At 40.3% G+C, this 22778-nt stretch overlaps 1 protein-coding gene across 2 annotated transcripts in view; it reads left to right on the forward strand.

The window, feature by feature from the left end:
* The first annotated feature begins 1827 nt into the window (after positions 1-1827).
* LOC145344998 (protein transport protein Sec24B-like) overlaps positions 1828-22778 on the forward strand; it is a 115621-nt gene continuing 94670 nt past the window's right edge. For both annotated transcript variants that reach the window (XM_080192445.1, XM_080192456.1), the window contains exons 1-3: positions 1828-1915; positions 11515-11616; positions 17823-18536. In XM_080192445.1, coding sequence (XP_080048571.1) covers positions 17846-18536 — 691 coding nt within the window. In that variant the 5' untranslated portion in view covers positions 1828-1915; positions 11515-11616; positions 17823-17845. The remainder of the gene's footprint in view (positions 1916-11514; positions 11617-17822; positions 18537-22778) is intronic.

Below are 22778 nucleotides of genomic sequence, written 5' to 3' on the forward strand. Positions count from 1 at the left end.
AGATTGGAAATTCTGTGGTGAGTAACTCACCTCCTGACTCCCTTAACACTGCCCATCATCAGCAATGCACAATTCAGGACTGTGATGGAATATTTTAGACTTGCCTGGACAAGTGCAGCTCCAACAATACTCAAGAAACTTGGCACTATCCAGGACAAAGCTTGATTGGCACACCATCCACCACACCAGATATTCACTCCCCCACCATAGTTGCACAGTGCTAGCAAACTATGCCATCTACAAGGTGCACTGCAGCAACTCACCAAACCTCCATTGATTGCACTTTCAAAACCCATAACGTCTACCATCTAGAAGGACAAGTCAACAGACAATTGGGAACACCACCACCTGCAAGTTGTCTTAACTAACATACCAACTGACTTGGAACTACGTCGTGGGATGAAAATCCTGGAATTCCCTCTGTAACAGTACCACTCGGACTGCAGCAATCCAAGAAGATGACTTACCAGCATTTTCAATGGGCTAACTAGCCTCCTTCTGCACTGCAGGAATTCTATGGATTTTATGATTCTCAAATGTTATTATGGATTGGCAACAATTGTTGACTCTCCAAATTATGCTCATATATAAATAATAATAAAAATCTCATATATGTTCCTTCGCTTGCCTAGGTTCCCTCTGTGAATCTTTTGAACTGACCAAAATCCCCAAATTCTAGTCTATTAGCATATCCCCGCCCCCAAGAAAGGAACTAACTGGGGAAATCCAGTCATAGGGATGGCATATTAAATGTCCAGGCACAGATACCAAATCACAATGAGATCATTTCTTTAAATTTAATGGCGGGAAAAGCAGACGGAGAACAGGAAAGAGATATAGAATCTGGTGAAATGGTGCCATGATAATAATCTCTCTTTTTCTCTCTCTCCATGCCTGTAAAAGGAAGGAGATAGAAACGTAGCGGAGGCCATGCCCCTGTCTACATCAAAAGTGATGAAGTGGTGGCGGTTGAGAGCTTCAAGTTTCTAGGTGTTCAGATCACCAACAAACTATCTTGGCCCCTCAAGGCCAATGCTATAGGTAAGAAAGCCCACCAATGCCTCTACTTTCTCAGAAGGAAATTCGGCATGTCCACTATGACTCTCACCAATTTCTATAGATGCACCATAAAAAGCATCCTTTCCAGTTGCATCACAGCTTGATATGGTTCCTGCTCTGACCAAGACTGCAAGAAACTACAAAGCGTGGTGAACGTAGTCCAGTCCATCACGCAAGCCAGCCTCCCACCTATTGACTATGTCTACACTTCTTGCTGCCTCGGGAAAGCAGCCAACATAACCAAGGACCTCATGCACCCTGGACATCCTCTCTTCCACCTTCTTCCTTTGGGAAAAAGGTACAACACTCAGAAAACACATACCAACCAACATAAGAACAACTTCTTCCTGACCGCCATCAGACTTTTGAATGGTCCTATAACACATTATGCTGATTTTTCTCTTCACCCTATTGGTAACTGCAACACTATACTCTGCACTCTAGCCTTTCCTTCTCCCCTATGTACTCTATGACAAGGATGCTTTGTCTGTAAAGCACACAAGAAACAATACTTTTCACTGTACCCCAATAAATGTGATAATAATAAGCCAATTCAATCAATTCAAACTGTATTTGACTGCTCAATTGCAACACAAGGCTCTAAATGAGAAAATAAGCGTATTAAATAAATACTAGTGAAACATATCTTTGGATCTGCTTTTTTGATTACCTTCAATGTCTGAAATAAACAAAATAAGTTCCTTCAAGGTAATGAAAGATGCCAAATTGCTGATTTGTAAAGGCGCAGATATGTGTGCAGCCACTATGCGGTGCTGTTGAGCAGGGTTAGCAGTGCGTTGCGTGTAGGGAATGGTAACTGCTGCAGGAGTGTAGCCTGGAAATTCTGTGAAAAAAGGTATTTCCTCAGATATACTGCCTCTTGGAAGAATCATCAAATGCATTAGAGGCCTGTGGGTTTATTTTACTTTGTAGGGCGGCTTGTCGCAGGTTCCTGCCCCGCATTAGTGCTCAGGAACAATTTGCGAAAGTACTTCAGCAGAGAGCTGACTCTGACTGGGCTGCAGCTCAAATGGAGACTCGGTGGACATTTTGAGGCCTTGGGCACAGCAGGAATGAATGTTATCTTTAGACTGAAACTATCCCCCCTCCAAACCAAGTGCTGCTTTTTATAGTATTTCTGACGTTTTCTCTATCAAATCTGAACTTTGCCTGTTGCACTCTAGGCCTCTGAGGAGAGTATTTTAAAAACCTACTCCAGCCACACTGCATTGTGTCTGGAAGACTCTTCAAATTTAAGCTGGTGGGAAGTGCTGGGCCTATACTGCAACTTTTTTTTACAGAGTAGATCTAAGTACTGGAGATATTTAAATAATGCCCCTATTTACTTCTAAAGTTTTTTAATGATTTTTTTTAAATTCTATTTTGATTTTAAAAAGCAAAAACTAGGCCATGTTGATTTGAAGAGCAGGTTTGATGCAATTCATTCAAACACTGTAATTTTGTTTATGTACTGAACTATTTGTGAATTATATACTTCTTAAAAATTGTTTAAAACCACATTAAGCTGCTGTGCAGTTATGGCCAATATCTAGTCGGTTTATTAATCAAAGACACGATGTTTGAGTTTTTGTGTAGAAGAGTGGGACTAATAGGATAAATAGATAAGGTTGCACGTATGAGATAGATGCTCAGTGCGAGCAAGAATCTCTTCAAACTTATATTTAACTTTTTTTGTGGTTTAACCACTTTCTGTTTCTGCCTATTATGTTACTAATTATGGTAATGGTTCCAATGTCCTTAGTCCCTTGGTGTTGTCTTATTTTCTCTCTTGTTGTCATGACGCAGGTATTTTTATCTTTGAATTGTGAAATTAATTTTGGCAACACGAGCAGCGATGTGCAAGGAATACATCAGTGTGTGCTAAGGACAGTGATATTTTCAGACGTGAAATGTAAAATCAGTTTTCACTGCTCTGAAAGTTACTGGAAGGATTAAAAACAAAAGGTAGAATAAATGATAGAGAACAGCAAAATGCCTTTGTTATTTCATAAGTTAGTGAAGTACTTTGAGCCCTGAGAGAAATTGCGTATTCTATACAATTAGAATTTCTTTAATTTGATTGTGCTGCTATATATGTACAGAAACACATTCATTTTGAGCACTCAAACTCTTAAGCTATATGAGCTGTTGCCTGCCTTTCTCTATTATTGATTAGCTACTAGTTGGAATATCAGTGCCTGATGCTATTATCATGAAGTACTAAAGAAACTTCATTTAAAAATTCAGTTCAGTTCAATAGCAAGCTACTAATGTCAGACCAGCATCTTAAGGGTGCACACACAAGTTTACGCTCCAGTTAATTTGTAGTAGAAGAGTGCAGGCATAAATTAAAAGGATTTTTGTTTTGCGAAACCTTGCTCAGAATTTCAACAGACCTTCTAGGTACTTTTAAAATTGAACCTTGAGGGTGGCTTGACACATGTGAAAGATAATTTGCGTTTATATAGTGTCTTTCACATCCTTGGGGCATCTCAAAGCACCTTATCAGTGAATTACTTTTAATGTAGGACTATCAGTGGTGAAAGGGAGGGGAGTTGGAATTGTATTTGAGGCCAGAGTTAAAGGAGCAAAGTGTTCAGGGTTCAGAGGTCAGGCTGAAGGTGGTTCCAGAGCGAGGAAGGGGGTGAGACCGCAAGAGAGAAAAAAATATTTAAACACAAGGATGAGAGTTTTAAGTATATAACCTTATATATTTGGGGAACTAAGGGAAGGTAGTGGCATAGTAATAATGTCGCTAGACTTGTTATCCTTAGGCTTATCTGAAACCAAAAGAGAAAATGCTGGAAAATCTCTGGTCTGTCAGCAACTGTAAAGAGAGAAAAGAGCTGACATTTCAAGTTCAGGTGATCCTTTAAAGTTATTGATGCTGCCAGACCTGCTGAGACTTTTCAGCATTTTCTCTTTTGGTTTCAGATTCCAGCATCCTCAGTAATTTGCTTTTATCCTGAGGCTCACCTGGTTCACTAAAGAAATCTGCCATACTTACCTGGTTGGCTTACATACAATACCTTCTGAAACAGAAATCAGTGTAGTTCAGTAAAGATAGTAGAATGAAATTTGAGCAAACTTCCATGGTAGAATCTAGGCAACCAAATTTAACATCAGCTGCAGTTTGCAGAGTGTGTAGGATGTGAGGTTTATTGGGTAAATATTGTGGAATTTGGAGTTGATAATTGCACAACGATAAAGGTTTTAGTGGCAGATGGGGTGTGGCATGATGAATCATAGAATTCCTAAGAAGGCAGGTGATGTTATAAGCTGGCAGTAGGTAAACATCATTGTGATGAGAGTGTATGGGGTAGGAAGTTCAGTTAGGGTTCAATAGGACATAAGAACATAAGAAATAGGAGCAGGAGTAGGCCATCTAGCCCTTCAAGCCTGCCCCGCCATTCAATAAGATCATGGCTGATCTGTCGTGGCTCAGTTCCACATTCCCGCCCTCTCCCCATAACCCTTAATCCCCTTGCCTATCAAAAACCCATCAACCCGCGTCTTAAAAATATTTAGCGAGGCAGCCTCCACCACCTCAATGGGCAGAGAATTCCAGAGATTCACCGCCCTTTGAGTGAAGAAGTTCCTCGTCAACTCCGTTCTAAACCCTTTTTCTTGAGGCTGTGCCCCCTAGTCCTACTGTCCTTTCTGAGTGGGAAGAGTCTCTCCACCTCTATCCTATCCATCCCATTCATCATCTTATATGTCTCAATGAGATCTCCCCTCATTCTTCTAAACTCTTAACAAGTACAAGCCTAGTTTATTCAGCCTCTCCTCATAGCTCAACCCCCAGAGTTGATGTCTGGAAAGATAATGGAGGAAGATTGCATTGGTGTTTTTAATCCACTTCACTTTAACCCAGTCTAATTCAAAGTCTCAACAAGTTGAGACATTCCCAATCCAAGCTGACGAGACAGGGGTCTCACCTCCTGTCCTGGGCTGATCTACATGATCCAAGCTGATTGGAGTAGGCACTGCACCTCCTCCAAGGCTTGATCTCATTTGCATCTTAGCCAAAAGACCGAGATGCCAGTTTTAAAAATTGCTTCAAAAAATTGCAAAAATGTAACCTAATGACTTCAGCCAAGCACAGCATGTCAATACTACATGAAAGTTTGTGGTTTTAATCAAGGATAATGGCCTGGATTTTGTAAGTAGCTGTGAAATAATGATGCTCATTGCTGACCTTATTGCTGATCCATGCCTGGTGTGACTTTCATCTTCCCAAGATCTTTTTCAATTTGGCACCAAGTGAGGGGATTTCTGGGTGCTCAGCAGTATGAAGAGTATGCAGACAATCACTTTGAAGTATTCTCTCAGCAAGATAAATGATTGACAGACATGTGAGATTAAGATGGATGGTGAAAATCAAACTTTTAATTTAAAAATTAAAAAGCTTAGAGTCCACTTCAGAATAAAAAGTTTTGTCGTTACACAAATATGCAGTTAGATTTCCAGCCTCACAGAGATTCTTCAGTGGTTATGACTTAGTTCACACTTAGTACAACACTATACAACTTGTATAGCACCTCTAATGTAATAAAATGCCCCAAAGTGTTTTACAGGAGTGCTATTAAACAAAATAAAACACCACATTCCATAAGGAAATATTAAGTCAAAAGCTTGGTCAAAGAGGTAGGATTTTAAGGCATTTCTTAAACGCTCAGGAGATGAGGAATAGTGGAGAACAGATACATTGGAAAGTTCTGTGGCTGGGAGATATTGAGATAAGGCAGGTGAGGCCATAGAGGGATTTTAAAATCAGAACATGTTGCTTGACTGGGAGTCACTGTAGGTCACTAAGCAGCGGAGTGATAGGGGAAAGGGAGTTGGTGCAAGTTAAGACAGGCAGAGTTTTGGATGCCTTCAAGTTATGGAGAATGGAATGTGGGAGAGCAGCCAGGAGAGCACTGCAATAGTCCAGTCTAGATGTAACGAAGGCGTGAATGAGCTGAGACATGATTCAAATCCAGTTTTGTTACAGAAATAGACAATTTAACGATATCACAAGTATTCGATCAGGTGCTCATCTTGGGATCAAAATGCCAATGAAATTGCAAACAGACTGGTTTAATCCCAGAAGAGGGATTGAGTCAGTAGCTAGAGAATGGAATTTAGAGCAGGGACTGAAGAACAATGGCTTCGGTCTTTCCAGCATTTAATTGGAGAAAATTTCTGCTCATCCATTACAGGATGTAGGATAAGAAATCTGATAGTTTAGCAGCAGTGGAGAAGTTGATAGTGGTGATGGTGAGATTGGGTATCGTCAGTGTATCTGTGAAAACTAACCTTGTGCCTTTGGATGATGTCACCGAGAGACAACATGTAGATGAGAAATAAGGGAGGGGTGGGTGTGAGGATAGATCCTTGGGGGACACTGGATGCAGGAGCAGGAAGAGGTCATTGCTGATGATTCTTTAGCTAAGATTAGATAGATAACAATGGAACTGAGTGCAGTCCCACCCGAGTGGAATGCAGTGGAAGGATGTTGGAGGAGGGTGTTGTGGTGTAATTGCCCTTTGCCTTAGACATAATGGGTGGCATTTGGAATTTTAAATTGAGCTGTGACGGGCAGAAACCTGATTTTGAGGGATTCAAGCATGGCCTTCTGGGAAAGGGGGAATTTGGGAGCTGCCAACACATTCAAGGACTTTGGAGGGGAAAAAGAGGTTTGAAGTGGGACAATAGATTGGAATGATGGTGGGACGAGGGGTTGGCTTTTGAAGAGGTGGGTGATGACGCTGCATTCAAAAGGCATAACCTTTTCAGAAGTTTTTAAAGAACGCTATTACAGTATAAAAGGAGAAGTACATGTGCGGATTCCAGATGTTACTGTCAGTACTCCTGCAAATCTCAGCCAGTAGCTTTGGTATTAATATCATTCAGTTTAGGAAAATTGCACCCTATCTAAGACTGGATGTCTGAAGAAATATGACAACATGGAGGTAGAGGGCTGGAGCTTTCTGTTATGGTCATGTGAAAGTTGACCACGTGTCTGGAAATTATGTCACCGGTATGTATTTTGAAGAATAAGAGGGAAACAAGTATTGACCCCTGGGGGATTCTGGAGGAAGCAGTGCTGGGCAGGTAGAGTTGCAGGATGGAAATATGTTTTCTACAATTGCATAGAAAAGAGTGGAACTGTACAAAGGCAATCCAACAAGCCAAGCAGTGAAAGATAATGTTTACAGGGGCATAGTTAACCAAATCCAGTTGCAGAGAGGTACTGAATGATGAGGGTTACTAGACCCTGTTCCCTTTTGCAGGGAATGCTACAACTGTTTTGGCAATGCCCCCTTCCACACCATTGCCTGTGCTCTGTCTTCCTTTTTTCCACCCGAGGATTCCCTTTCACTGTGGTTGACAAGGCCCTCTTCCCATTTCCTGCTCTCATCCTTTGCTCTCCCTCCCAGAATAGAATTCTTAATCTCACTCACCTCCACATTGAACAGATCATCCTCTGCCCTTTCCAGTACCTCCAACACATTGCCCCTGCTGCATATGCCTTCCCTTTCAGCATTCCAAAGGGATCTTTCCCTCCACTTCATTGAAACCCCAACATCCTTCCCATGAAAGCACAGGAGATGCAACATGTACCCTTTTATCTCCTTCCTTCTCCCTTTCAGGGATCCCAAGCACTTGCTCTGGATGAAATAGTGATTTAATTGTCCTTTCAATTCAGTGTACTGTATTCATTGCTTATGATCTGATTTCCTCAATGTTGAGATTAAACCCAGGTTGGCTGATTGTTTTGCTGAGCAGTATTATTTAGTATGTTAGCTTTCACACTGAGCTTCTGGCTACCTGTGATATAATGATTCTGCTGGTGCCATTTACACCTCCTCAAGGCCAATCTTTGGTTTTTTTAGTTGACCCGTTCCAATTTGCTTTGCACCATCATCCCTTTTTTCATTTACTCCCGGCTTCCCACCTTTTCATGATCTTCCCTTCCTTTCGTCCCTTTTGTCCTCCTTTTTTGCTGCATCTATAGTTATTTCTTTGAGAATTTAGAAGTATGTGAGGTGACCTTATTGAAACTTATAAAATACAAAAGAGATTGATGGAGAAGATGGAGGGAAGATGTGCCCCCAGGCAGAAAAATCTTGACCTAGAGGTCCCAGTTTCTGAATGAGAGGTCAACACAGAGGGAGTGAATCTTTGGGATTTTGTACCTTGGAGTATTGTGGATGCTCAGCTATCAAGCGTAAGTTAGAGGTTGATAGAAGGATTGAATGATTGAATTTTTCTCATCTTTCTTAAGTTCTCATAAACTGTCAAATCTCTAACTCCCCCTGCACCATTCTGTAAGAAGGTAATCTAGCTAAACTATTAATTTTGTTTCTCGCTCCATACCACAGATGGCCTGACCCTGTTGAGTGTTTCCAACATTTTTGTTTTATGTCACTTGTGACTTTGGTTGGGACCTTTCTGGTCCTGTGACAGGATTGAATTGAAAGTTTCAAAGAGGGAATTGCAGGACCAGCAGTATAAATACTGCAGCTACAAGAGCAGGTCAGAAGCTGGAAATTCAGCAACAAGTAACTCGCCTTATGATTTCCCAAAGTCTGTCCACTACCTACAGGAGTGTAATGGAATACTCTCCCCTTGCCTGGATAAGTGCAGCTCCAAAAACACTCTGACACTCGACACCATCCAAGACAAAGCAGTCTGCGTCATCAGCACCCCATCCACAACCGTTCACTCTCTCTGCAGTGCCCTAACTCTGCTACATGTTGTGGATTTTGGCACAAAAAGGAAAGATGTGGTTTACACAAGTAGCTTCAAAATAACAAGAACAAGGTTTATTGAGGAGCTATTGTCTACACAGAGTATAAAATGAACCTAAAAACGAGCCTGTGAAACATGCCAATGAAAACAATATCAAAACGTGACTGGCTTGTAAAGCAACTATGTAACCATGTAAATATATAAAGCCCTCTATCACAAACATTTACTCGCTCTATACCAATGCAGATTGGCAGTAGTGTGCACAATCTACAAGATGCACTGCAGCAGCTCACCGTGGCTTCTTTGATAGCATCTTCCAGACCCACAATTGCAATTACCTAGAAGGATAAGGAAAGCAGATGTATGGGAACACCGTCACCTGCATGTTCCCCTTCAAGCCACCCACCATCCTGACTTGGAAATATATCACCATTCCTTCACGGGGTCAGAATCCTGGAACTCAGTAACAGCAGTGTGGTTGTTCCTAAACCACATGAACTGCAGCAGTTCAAGAAGGCAATCAGAACCACCTTCTCAAAGGGCAGTTAGAGGTAGGCAGTAAATACTCACCTAACCACTGATGCTTGCACCCCGTCAACAAATATTTTTAAAACGTAAAGCTCGGCACAAGTTTGGGAGAGGAAAGAGAAATTAGAGATGGGACAATCGTTTGCAAGAACAAGATAATAGTGTTTTGGGGACAGGACTGATGTGGTTTTTAAAGGGAGGATGCCATTTGTGAGAGTGGATGTGTTTACAGTGTCAGCTAGCATGGGCTCAGGAATGGGAGGTGCTGACTTTCATAAGTTTATTCCTTCCCAACTCTGCCTGGGAAGGAAAATAAGGACATGTCGGACTGGGTCTTTGCAGCCTGGGCAGATAATAGAGAGGGGAGAGGCACCTGAATGGTTTCCATCTTAAACGCCATGAACTTATTGGGGTGAAGAGGTGACTCAGGAGAACAAATGAACACTGAAGTTCTCAGTGGCACGCCCGAAAGATTGTGTTGCTAAAATAATATAAACTTGAAAATTGCTGTCTAAAAGAGGAATATTTAACTTTCTTTTGTTGCTGATCTATCAGCCATTGTTTATTGTTCAAATTATTATAAAACTTGCTGCAATATAAATGCAGTTGCCTTGAGAGAGAGGGAAAGTAGAATTTTAGAAACAGCTGAGCCAGTGTGTACCCATACTCTGTTCCATTGCAGCTTTTTAATTCCGTTTCTTCGCACTGTTGATTTCAGAAGCTTCTGCCCTGTTCTATGTACCATTACCACTCATTGCTTGATCTATAATTGAAACATATTTGGTGACTGGTGCAGATGGGGCACCATGGCAAATGTTAAAATTAGTGAGTTGAGCTTCAATGTTCAGTGTCTTATGCAAGCTTTCTCCTGTGCATTCTGTGTGCTATTTTCACAATAGCTACCCCAGCTTCATTTGTAGACACCAAACAGAAGGGGAAAAAAGGGCTGGGGGTTAAAATTAGTTTCTTTTGCACTGGTGCCTCTTCTGGTGCTAAACTGTACATAGCCACCAAAAGGGCTCGGAATGCATCTCAGGTTCATTTTTTGGCTCTAGAAGGTGCCAGTGAGACGAGGTTTCGTGAGTAAAAGATAAGTGACAAAAAAATTTCAAGAACTGCAACTCATTGTAATTTTTTTAAAGATAAATCACAGGAAACTATACATCTGCTCCTTTCAGCTAGCAAGTCTTGAAACTTTCGGAAAAGAAAGAACTTTAAATTATTTGAGGTGTTAATATTTTTACTGCGCAACCTGACCAGTCAGATGTTTCCCACTGTTTCTGTACCTGATTTCTAAAACAATCTCCTCCTCTCCCAGTGAAGGCATCCACATCGTACTGTCAGTTCTGTACACCAGTGACTGGTTGCTGTTCACTTGTGAGTTGTGGCAGTATATATAGCCTGTTTCCAATCTCTCATAACATTAAAATAGGGGTGGTATGATGGCACAGTGGTTAGCACTGTTGCCTCACAGCGCTAGGGACCCAGGTTCGATTTCCGGCTTCAGTCACTGTGTCTGCGGGGCCTGCACATTCTCTCTGGGTCTCTGTGAATTTCCTCCAGGTTCTCCAGATTCCTCCCACAGTCCGAAAGACGTGCTGATTGGATGCATTGACTATGTTAAATTCTCCCTCAGTGTACACAAGAGTAGCGACTAGGGGAGTTTCACAGTAACTTAATTGTAGTGTTAATATAAGCCTACTTGTGACTCTAATAAATAAACTAAAACTAGCAGACAGCATAAATGTTATTCATTAATTCCACATGAAAAGATGTATAAATTATGGAATGGCTGGCCACTCATTACACATCACAATGACTGGAATAATTAAATATAAAATGTATAAATGTATAAAATGTATAAAAATTATAATGTAGAGTGAAGAAAAAACATTTTCAGTATTTGTTTCTGTCCAGAGATAAACTTGCAAGTATGATTTTTGTGACTCCTTAGCGTATGTGTTTGAATATATGCAGTGTTAGACAAACAGCAGTAGTTTGATTTTGATATCGCTAAGTTGTGTGTGCCAACTGTTTCCCAGTTCATGCTGCTGAGGAATGCTGAGCAGGGTGCCTGTAATTTCCTAATGTGCACAGCTAGTGAGATGAACTCTGCATCATCAGTGCGATCTTGGGATATTACCCCTGTGTCATATCTTTAATGTGTTCTGTCCTGTTTTTGTTCAGGTGACTCCAATACCAATCCTGAACCCTCTCACACGGGTGGAGAGTTCCTCGTCGCAGACGTGTACAGCGATATATGATCACTTGAAGGATTCTCATTTGAAAGTGAGTTATCGTTGTTTAGGTCTGACATTGTTTAGGTAAAGAAGATGCACAAATTGTGCCTCAGTAATATAAAGTTTTAAAGTAATCTAAAACAATTTAGAGTTTACAATCCTAAGGACTAAATCTCAACAGATTGTTGATTCAAAACCAACTCGTAGTGATATTTGATAATTTTATTCTGAAGTCAAACCAGTGTTCAGTGCGCAGTATATGCTGATTTGACTGATGCCACCGGAATAACAGCTCATTGTTACAACTGGTCTCAGCAGCCCAGGGTTAGTGAAAGAAACACTGTTGGGAGTTCATCCACCTGATCAAGGTGAGCAATGATAGAAATGTATATGGGTAAAAGCAGGCAGGCTGTAGCAGCCCCATGGTTGAATAACCTGACATTCTAAGTCGAGCTTCACCTTGAATGTGACTATGCAAGACAAGTGTACTCGGGCAAGCATCCAGCACTTCAGAAAAGGAGAAAGTTATTGAGGGAAAGAAAATGGCTGCATCTTGTCACAATACATTGTTCACCATCTTGAATATATGAGCGATGGATAGATGAATAATTAGAATCCTGTTTGTTGCTTAGACATCATAAATTATTTCAAGATAGCATAATTAAATTGTGCCTTATAGATGGATTTCCAAAGTTAAGATTCTGGCCAAGACTTATGACTTGGCTTTTCCTACCACTGTAAAAGGCAGGGTGAAACATAACTATCATGCCACTCAGATTTGTCCATTTGCTCTGTCTTTCACAGGTTGGAAAGCAGTTTAATAATCACTTTATACCATTTTTACTCAGTTAAAGCACCTATGTCCCTTAAGTCAGCTGAATTTAAATATAAGCTCTACTCTATGGCTGATTAGTTCAGTTCAATACTGAGAAAGTGCTGAATTGTCAGAAGTGCCATCTTTCGATTGAGATGTTAAACAGAAAGCTCTGTTTGCCCATTCAGGTGGATGTAAAGCATCCTTTTTCAATAATTAAAGGACAACATAGAGTTCTGGTGCCCTCACCAACACCCCTTCTACAATCAGTATCACCAAAAAGCGGGGGCTGGATTAACTAGACATGCATCGCCCTAGCAGTTTGGGGGATCTTGTGTGCAATTTGGACTACCGCAGTTTTCATACATATCAGTAATTGAAAGGCTTTGCTGAGGATGTGATAAGTCACGGGGCAAGTTTTTTCGCACTGTGGCTCCTCACTGAGTTTAGAAATTGCTGAATGTTGAAACTAAATCAAGCCCCAAGACTAAAGATAAGTTTATTTCGGGATAAAACTTCTCTTGTCAGGCTAGTCTTCAGTGTCTGGCATTGAATTGGCTGAAATAACTGCCCATTTTCACTCCACTTGAACTTAAAAACTCAGTACCTTTATACAGTAGCACAGATGATGAGAACTGGGAAGGAAAAGTAAGAGGAAGGTCTTAAATATTTTCCGAGTGTAAAAATCACTTGAAATAACTTAATTTAGACAGGAAGAAACAATACAAAATAGGGCAGAAAGAGGTGGTGGTAAAGGAGGCATGGAGAGAAATGGGGTGAAAAGCAAGCATAACTAACATGTTTAAACTGGATTTTTCATCCCAACTATGTTTCTAATGTTTTGTTCTCTAGGGTTAATATTATAAACCATTTTAGTACTTTCTTGATGTATTTCAACTTGAATTCTGGTTCATAAAGTAAAAACATTGCAAAACTCTCCCCGTAAAGGGAAGATGATCATCTATCTCCCTGGATTAAGATATAAATAGATTTTACAAACAACCCAAGTACCAGCTGCTATACATGCTCATATACACTTGGCTTTGTGCATATGCACACACACAGGTTACCGTTTGAGTTCTGTATCTTTTGAAACCAGCTCTGGTGGCTGATGAAATAGTCTTTGACTATCAGTCATCGGACACAGCACATTGAGGCAGGGGGATTGTGGTATATGCTTTCAATTTGAAATCTTCCTCTGTGACCATCCAACCTGACTAAATATAAAAAGTGATAGTAAAAGCTTTTACAAATATATAAAGAGGAGGAGACTGGCTAGAGTGAAAGTTGGACCCTTGGAGGATGAGAGGGGGGATTTAGCGGTGGGTAACGAGGAAATGGCTTGAGGCTTTAAATAAGTTTTTTGTGTCGGTCTTCACGGAGGAAGACACAGCTTGCTGAGTATTAAAGATAGAAGGATGGTAGGTGATGAGGTCCTTAATGCAATTACTGTCACTAGAGAGGTAGTGCTTGATAGACTAACGGGACTGAAGGTAGACAAGTCCCCGGGACCAGATGGAATGCATCCCAGGGTTCTGAAAGAAATGGCAGAGGTGATAGCGGATGCCTTAGTAATTATTTATCAAAATTCGCTGGACTCTGGAGAAGTGCCGGAAGATTGGAAAACGGCTAATATTACGCCGCTGTTTAAAAAAGGTAGAGAAAAGGCAGGGAATTATAGGCCGGTTAGTTTAACGTCCATAGTTAGAAAAATGCTGGAATCCGTCTTCAAAGAAGAAATAGCGAGACACCTAGAAAAGAGTGGTTTGATCAAGCAGATGCAGCATGGATTCGTGAAGGGGAAGTCGTGTTTAACGAATTTATTGGATTGCTATGAGGATGTGACTAGTGCAGTAGACAGAGGGGAACCGGTGGATGTGGTGTTTTTAGATTTCCAGAAGGCGTTTGATAAGGTGCCTCACAAAAGATTGCTGCAAAAGTTTAGGATGCACAGAGTTGGGGGTAAGGTGTTAGCATGGAAGCGGGGGGGTGCAGTTTAGATTGGAGTTGAGGAGGAACTTCTTCACTCAAAGGGTGGTGAGTCTCTGGAATTCTCTGCCCATTGAAGTGGCGGAGGCTACCTCACTGAATATACTTAAGTCACGGGTAGATAGGTTTCTGATAGACAAGGGAATTAAGGGTTATGGGGAAAAAGCGGGAAAGTGGAACTGATCCACTTCAGATCAGCCATGATCTTGTTGAATGACAGGGCAGGCTCGAAGGGCTAGATGGTCTCCTCCTGCTCCTATTTCTTACGTTCTTATGACTGTGATTTTAAAATATATCATTGAGAGCCTGAATTCAAGTCTGGTGCAATGGCTATCAAGAATACATACAAATGAAGCAGAGAGACCTCTGACCATATTGAAATCCTGAAACATTTTTTAAATTGCTCAAACTATAGAACAGGTCAGTCAGCATTTATTGACAGGAAAAGGCAGGTTCATGTTTTGGATGCAGGTACAACCTAGCTTTGAAACTTGCAGCTCTAACAAAGGGAGCTGAGAAATTTTAACCTTCCTTTCCTGTCAGAACTGCCTGACCTGCTCTATAGTTCTAATATTTCTGTTTTAATTTTAGTAAGGCATTACATTCGACTTCCACAGTGCTGTGATATTTTAAGTGACATCTCTTTCTCCTGGTTTCAAACCTGGCTTTTCCTCTCTCCAGCTGAGCTGTCTTCAATGTCCAGTCTGTGGCAGGTATCAGGGTTGGAATCAGGAATAAAGTTTCTCTGTCAGATGTGATTGGGGGTAACAGATTACTCAAGAACTGGAGTCATAAGCGATTTAGTTTAAAGTGGTTTATTGAGAAGGGACAATTCAGACACAACACACAATCAGAACGGGCATAATTGACGTGCATCCTGTGACAGTTGAGAAGATTTACTGATTCACATTGATGTACTGGATGGCCTGGTCTCTGTTGCCTGCCCAAACAATCACTTAACTTTAGAAGGATCAGGGTGCAGACTCGTCATAAATTTCTGCTTCTTACTTGTACAGATCATGTTTGCTTATTGCAGTATACAATCTCATGCCACATGTGCCTTGTATTATGAGTCATTCTTGGACTTTCAGGTGATCATAGTGAATGGGTAGGGGGAGGGATGTGTCGAAGGGCAAGCAATGTCTGTCTCAAGATCTTTCTTTATTTCCCCATACATGGTGATGCCTCAGCTCGTGGCTGTTTTTCTTTAAGTTCTTAGGTAAAGTATACAAACATCTTCGAGAAACATCAATTTATTAGTCTCATCGATGCCTTCGTTTCTCTAGAATATACATTAATATCAGATTGATATATTCTATTGAACTCCAGTCTGGTGATTTTATTTTTCCAATTCTATTGGTATGATTTTCTAGTCTCCATATTTTTTACCTTAAGTAGCATCCCATTGATTTGCCTTCTGTTTCATTCGTAAGCCCTGGAGGATTTTTACTGTACAATACAATATTTTCATAATATCTTTAAAACTAAGATAAACATTCTCACTTGATTCCAGAAATTAATAAGTTTTGCTAGTCTGTTCCCTAATTAGACATTCTTTTATTTTTCAAAAATAACTGGTTAAATTGTATCTGATGTTTCATTATTCAAAATGACCCTAAATTTAAATAGCATTATTCTTGATCTGTAAGCTTTTGCCAATGTTCAATTTTATTTCTGTGCAAAATTTTCTCCCTGATACACAGGACTTACCCAGATTTTGTTTCAATAGTTCCTCTTAAGTTTCTGACAAATTTTCCCTTGGGTGCTTCAAATAGTAACTCGTATTGACTTATTTCATCGACTCCAATCTCTGAAACGGTGTCCAGACTTGGTGGTTTTACATTAAATACAAAGGTGCAGACGATTAGTTTGGAGATAGCTTTCATATTTACCCTACTTGAAGACTTTGTGCCTCAGAAGATAACAAATGACCTGATTGGGTTAAGGGCAAGTTTTTGAAGTGGAAATCATTACCATGCTGTAACATTTGACATCTGTGGATAAATTCTGAAAATTATGGTGCAGCAAGAGATTCAGCAGCTTTATCAGTGTTCATCCTGATCTGAAAGTCATTATTGTTTAAAAGAAAAACTAAAAATCCAATATGGTTCCAGCCAAGAGCCCAATAGGTTAACTTGTCCATTCACATTTCTCACTTTTAAAATTTTAATAATGCCTATTATATAAGTTTACGCTCTGCAATGTAAAAGTTGTGTGGTGAATTTAATAAAATAAAGCAGCTATCAGAGGAAAAGGTTAATTACTCTGCTTGCGTGCAGGAAGACAGAGTGGATCATTCTTGGATGCAAACAATTCTGCTACCTTAAATAATTGAAAAATAATCCAATTGTATTTTAGTTTTTACAAGTCATTATTTTTCAATTTTTTAAAACTTACAAACCTTTAGAAGCGGACCACACATCTTTAATTTAAATGATTTAAAGCAATAATGGTTTTTTAAACTCTAGTCCAATTAAAACAGTTTTTTGAAAAGTTCAAATTGAATTTCGACCGGACACCCAATATAACATCAAGACTTTAAGGCTGAAGCTTGTCTTTTATGAAACGAGCTCTTCAGTGCCTTTCACAATTGCACAAGTAATTTTTTAAAAATCAGCCTTTTAACTTAAAATGTAATTTGTTCTTCAGTCCCACTTTTGGATATACAATCTTACGTTGAAGTGAACACACTTGACAATCACATGCACACTTTCGTACTTTGAATCTTGTAAATTTTTACAAATTCTCTTATTTTCACAGAAGCTGAAATCCCAGCATACGTTAAGGTTTACTTTCATCCAGTAATTTAAATGTCTCATTTCATTTGGCACAGAAGCTGCCAACATTCTGGATCTAACAGCAGACCTTTTGGCTTCTACCTGAAACAGATGGGAAGATCTGTTGACCTTGGGTGCGATTTTGCGGTTTCGGGGTGAGCAAGGCTGTGAAATCTTGCCCCTGATGTTTGTGAATAGCATCTTACTTTAAAATGATTCTACAGTGACTCAAACATATAGTATACTCTCAGCTGAATTAACTGGTCCCTGATCAGATACATGGATCTATCACGTAAGACAACAAATGTGACCTCAGTCTAACATTTCATCCAAAATGTGATACCTCCGACAGCCCAGTACCAACAAGGTTTGCGTCACCTGAGGTAGATCAGTCAGCAAGTTTTGGATTTGTGTGCTATCACTGAGTGATGGCAGACAAATGACTTCAAATAACTTAGGTTTGTGATATGTGGTTAAAGAATAGGAGTTGTAACTGGAATCAGAAAGAGAAGTGCCATTTTAAAACTCTCATCACTGGATGCAATGCTGTGAAAATATAACACACGATTGAAATAGTTTGGAAAGATATATGTGTCTTTGGTTTTTCACAAATCACTATTTGTAACTGATCATTTCATAACTATTTGTTATAGCTATATTTCTTTTTCTTTTCAGGCTCTATACAAAATTAGTTGTCTATGCAGCAACCTCTCTCTACTGGACATGGAGCACCTCTGCAGAACAGCAGTACTGCTCCAGAACATCACCAGCAAATGCCCAATAAAGCACCACTTGTACCCATGGCTGGACAGTACGACTTTAACTATTACCAGAACAACTACCAGGCACCCGTCCACAATATCATCAGACCTCCTCTATGTCCTACATCATTGGGTGCTCCTCAAGGACCTGGTCAGATGTACACCGCACTACCCTTGAATCCTAATCTGACCTCTGCCAGACCTCAGTTAGATCCTACGTTTGTAAGTGCTCCTCCACAAGGTGGTTATGTTCCAAGTGGTGGACACTATCCAGGTCAAGTTCCCTACAATGTACCTTCTCAAAGTACTACTCAGGGTATTCCTCCTCATTCTTCTTCTTATCCTGGCTTCTCTTATCATCCTGCTATGCCTGCTTTCAACACCCATTATAATGCTCCTTTAACCTCTCAGACTTTTCATCCTCCTACCAGTCAGCCTTTAGTTGGTGTCTTACCCAGTCATGTGAAACCATTGCCAGAAACTGTACAGAGACCCGCACAAGGATCTTTTCAACCTTATCCTGCTGGAAATACTACTGCATCATGGCACCCATCACCTGGAGCATCAATGCCAGCACCAACCAATCCTACAGCTGCTGTTTCCTCTACAAATAGCCAAACCAGTGCAGGTATGGGATATTTTCTGGGTTTTCCTTTCCAAGGGAGGGAATGAGAAATACATGGTACATTTTTGTTATGACTCTAACAAACAACCCTACTTGTATACTTCATTTTCAGCCTTTGTTGATGAATCTATTTAATAGTGCCTAAAATTTAGAGGAATTCTGAAGTTACTCAAGCATTTCCCACCAACACAAAAGTTTAAAAATGATATATGTTGCATTCTTCAGACAATTTACATACTTTTTTTAAAGTTGTCTCAGTAATTACAGTGCTACTGATTTATATCTTATTAAACCAGAGCAACTTTGGACTAAGTTGTTAAAACCATTCTCAATTGCATTGCAAAATCTAGTATGATGCGCCCTCGTGTAGAATTAATGACAGGACTATTTTCTACTTTGCTGTGCCCTTTTCTTAAACAAAAGGTTCACTGTCATATCCAGCCCTAATACTACGTGATACTTTTGTGTCTGACAACCTAACTGGAAATGACACCTTCATCACGGAAGACCAAAAGCAAGAAACTATAGGCCAGTTACGTAACAGTACCATCTGTAATTGGGAAAATACTGCAATCCGTTATTAAGGAGATATCACAGAATGCTTTTAGTGTAGAATAAGGCCAATCGGCCCATTGAGTCTGCGCCAACCCTCCAACAGCGCAGATCACTCAGGCCCTACCGCAATAATCCCACGTATTTACCCTGCTGATCCCCTAACCTACACATCGTGGGACACTAACACAATTTAGCAAGGCAAATCCAACTAACTTTGGACTGTGGGAGGAAACCAGAGCACCCAGAGAAAACCCATGCAGGCATGGGTAGAACATGCAAACACCACACAGGCTGGAATTGAATGCAGGTCACTGGTGCTGTGAGGCAGCAGTGCTAACCACTGTGCCAGCCAGGAGTGGGACATTTAGAAAAACCATAGCACAATCAGATAGCGTTAGTGTTTGAGAAAGGAAAATCATCTTTAATTCATTAGCGTTCTTTGAGGATAAAGCAGGGGGAACCAGTAGATTTCCAGAAACACTTGATAAGGTACTACATGAAAGGTTATATATGATAAGAGCTTGGGAATGATATATTAGCAAAAAGGATTGACTAACAGAAAACAGTGTTGGGATTGTCACAAGTGTGGACTGCCACAGGGATTCAGTGCTGGGCCTCAACTATATTAAGGACTTGGATGAAGATGCTAATTGTTTTGTAGCCAAATTTGCTGAAGATAGGAAGATGAGTTGCAAGGAGGACACCGTCTTGCAAAGAGATACAGATGGGTTAAGTGAAAATTGGTTAAGTAAAAAAAAGCCAGATGGATTATAATGTGGGAAGATGTGAGTTCGTCCTCTTCAGTGGGAAGAGTAGAAAAGCAGAATATTATTTAAATGAAGAGACTGCAGAATGCCGCAGCACGGAGGGATCTGGGTTTCCTTGAACACGAATCAAAAAATGCAGGTACAGCCCGTGTTTGGAAAGACAAATGGAATGTTGGCCTTTATTGCAAGAGGGGCGGAATTTAAAAGTAGGGAAGTCTTGGTACAGCAGGACAGGACGGGGAGTACTGCTTTGGTTCTGGTTTCCTTATTTAAAAATAATATACTTGCCCTGGAAGTAGTTTGGAGAAAGTGGACTAGTTTGGTCCCTGGGATGAGGGGATTGTGTTATGGGGAAAGGTTGAACAGATTGGCCTGATACTCACTGGAGTCTAGAAGAATGGGAGGATTTTCTAGAAACTGGAATGATTCTGAGGAGGCTTAAGGAAAGTGGGTAATCTTTTAAAAATGAGAAGTTTCCCATTTAAGACTCAGTGGATGAGGAATCTATTAGAGGCAGCATGGTATATGAAGGATAAATCGTGTTTGACTAATTTGCTGGAGTTCCTCAAAGATGTAACAAGCATAGTGGATAATGATGGTCCTGTTGATGTAGTGTATCTGGACTTCTGGAAGATATTTGATAAGATGCCGCATGAAAGGTTAATCCCACAAGTTTGGGGGTAAACTTGGACAGAGGATTGGCTAATCAACAGAAAGCAGAGAGTGGGGATAAATGGATCTTTTTCTGGTTGACACAGGGTTCGGTCCTTGAGCTTCAACTGTTTACATCTATATTAATGACTTGGATGCATGGACAGTATGTGTTGTAGACAAATTTGCAGATGACACTAAAATAGATGGGAAAGCAATGAGGAAATGAGAAATTTACAGTTGGATATGTGCAAGTTAGGTGAGTGGACCAAAATTTAACAGGTGGAACTTCATTATGGATAAGTGTGAGGTTATTCATTTTGGTCAGAGAAGTAAAAAGGCTAAACGGAGAGAAATTTCAAAATGCTTTGGGTACGGAAGGATCTGGGTGTCCTTCTGTACGAATTGCACCAAGTTAAAATGCATGTGCAGCAGATAATAAGGAAGGCAAATGGAATTTTGGCATTTACTGCTAATGGAATAGAGTGTAAAAGTGGGGACGTGCTGTTGCAGCTGTACAGGGCATTGGTAACACCACATCTGGAGTACCACATACGGTTTTGATTCCCTTACTTGAGGAAGGATGTGAATGCATTTGAGGTATTTCTGAGAAGGTTCATTAGATTGGTAGCAGGATGGAGGACTTGTCTTATGAAGAGAGATTGAGCATTTAGGCCTATACTTGCTGGAGTTTCAAAAAATGAGGTATATGGATGCTAATGTGGATTGAGCAGACATAGAGTGGTTGTTTCCCTTTGTTGGACATTGTAGAATGAGAAATGGTAGTTTTAATCTGAGTTGGCACATTTAAAACAGAAATGAGAAGAAATTACTTCATTCAAAGAGTCATGAATCTGCGGAATTCTCTACCCCAGAGTGCAGTGGATGCTGAAACACTCAACAAATTTGAGGAATATCAGGTTCTGGACCAGAATCTCAAGTTACATTAGGAAGCCTAACTTGACCCTAACAACTTTTCTCCTCTTGGCATAATTGTGAGCATAGGATATGTCTCTCCAGGAGTGATTCCATTGACAAAGTATGGATCTTTTATAGCAAAGCAAACTTTATTTAATAACAGTTTAAATGTAACTCAGACAAATGAAGTTGCTTAACTATTAACAATTGAACAATATTGAACAATGAAAGGAAGCAACTTTACTTTCTAGTTTATGACTGCTCCAGTTCCAAATAAATCCCATTCATACATACTTGTAATAAATTGTGTTAACAGCCTTGAATCTTTCAGAGAGTTTTTGTGGAGAGAGAATTCTCAGGAAAAGCCTACACATACCTTTGACTTTAGCAGACCTCTCACTGCAACGGCTTAGTTTTTCCCTGCTACTCACCTAGCTTCTCCCATTACCACATCAGCACCTGAGGGATAACTCATGACCCTTTCAGTGAAACTAATGAAAAGCTCCAGGGTAAATCTCCATCTATAAACTAAATCCATTAGTTCTATCCTAAGTAAATACTACATGGTTAAAATGGGTAATCACCCTGCTGTCCCAGCATCTGAGCTGCAAGTCCTCCAGACATAGCGACTGCCTGGAGAATAAGTTGAATTTTAAAATATTTCCCTTAAACATAAATATTATATATGTGTACTATATATATTTATGTCAATTGCACTACTATCATCGCAGGAGGGAGGTAGTTTTTTGATTAGTAGTGGGAAGAAAGGTTATGGAGAGTGGGCAGGAAGGTGGAGATGAGGCTGAGATGATCCTTTTGAATGGCAGAGCAGGTCAAGGGGCTAAATTGTCACCTACAGAATCATAGAATAATAGAATCCCTATAGTGTGGAAGCAGACCATTCAGCTCAACGATCCTGCACCAACAACAATTGGAACAGGCCCTATCCCTGTAATCCCATGTATTTAACCTGTTAGAACCCCTGACACTAAGGATCGATTTAGCATGACCAATTCACCTAACCTGGACACCTTTGGACTGTGGGAGGAAACCCACATAGGTGCTGGGGGAACATGCAAACTCCACACAGTCACCCAAGGCTTAAATCAAACCTGGGACCCACTGTGCCACCATGCCATCCCTGCTCCTAGCTCTTGTTCTGATGAATTTCTTCTCTCGTTAATCTTGGAATTTACTTCTCCAGTAAACCTTGGAGGCTTGGTAATTGAATACATTCAAGGCTGAATTAGACAAATTTTTGAACTACAAGGGAGCCAAGGGTTATGGAGGGGCATGTGGGAAAGTGGAGTTAAGGTCACAAATCAGATTAGCCAAAGTCTTTTTGAATGGTGGA

This window comes from Carcharhinus amblyrhynchos, chromosome 1 (genome assembly GCF_965287045.1).
Source record: "Carcharhinus amblyrhynchos chromosome 1, sCarAmb.v2.hapA, whole genome shotgun sequence".
In the NCBI taxonomy this organism is placed as follows: Eukaryota; Metazoa; Chordata; class Chondrichthyes; order Carcharhiniformes; family Carcharhinidae; genus Carcharhinus; species Carcharhinus amblyrhynchos.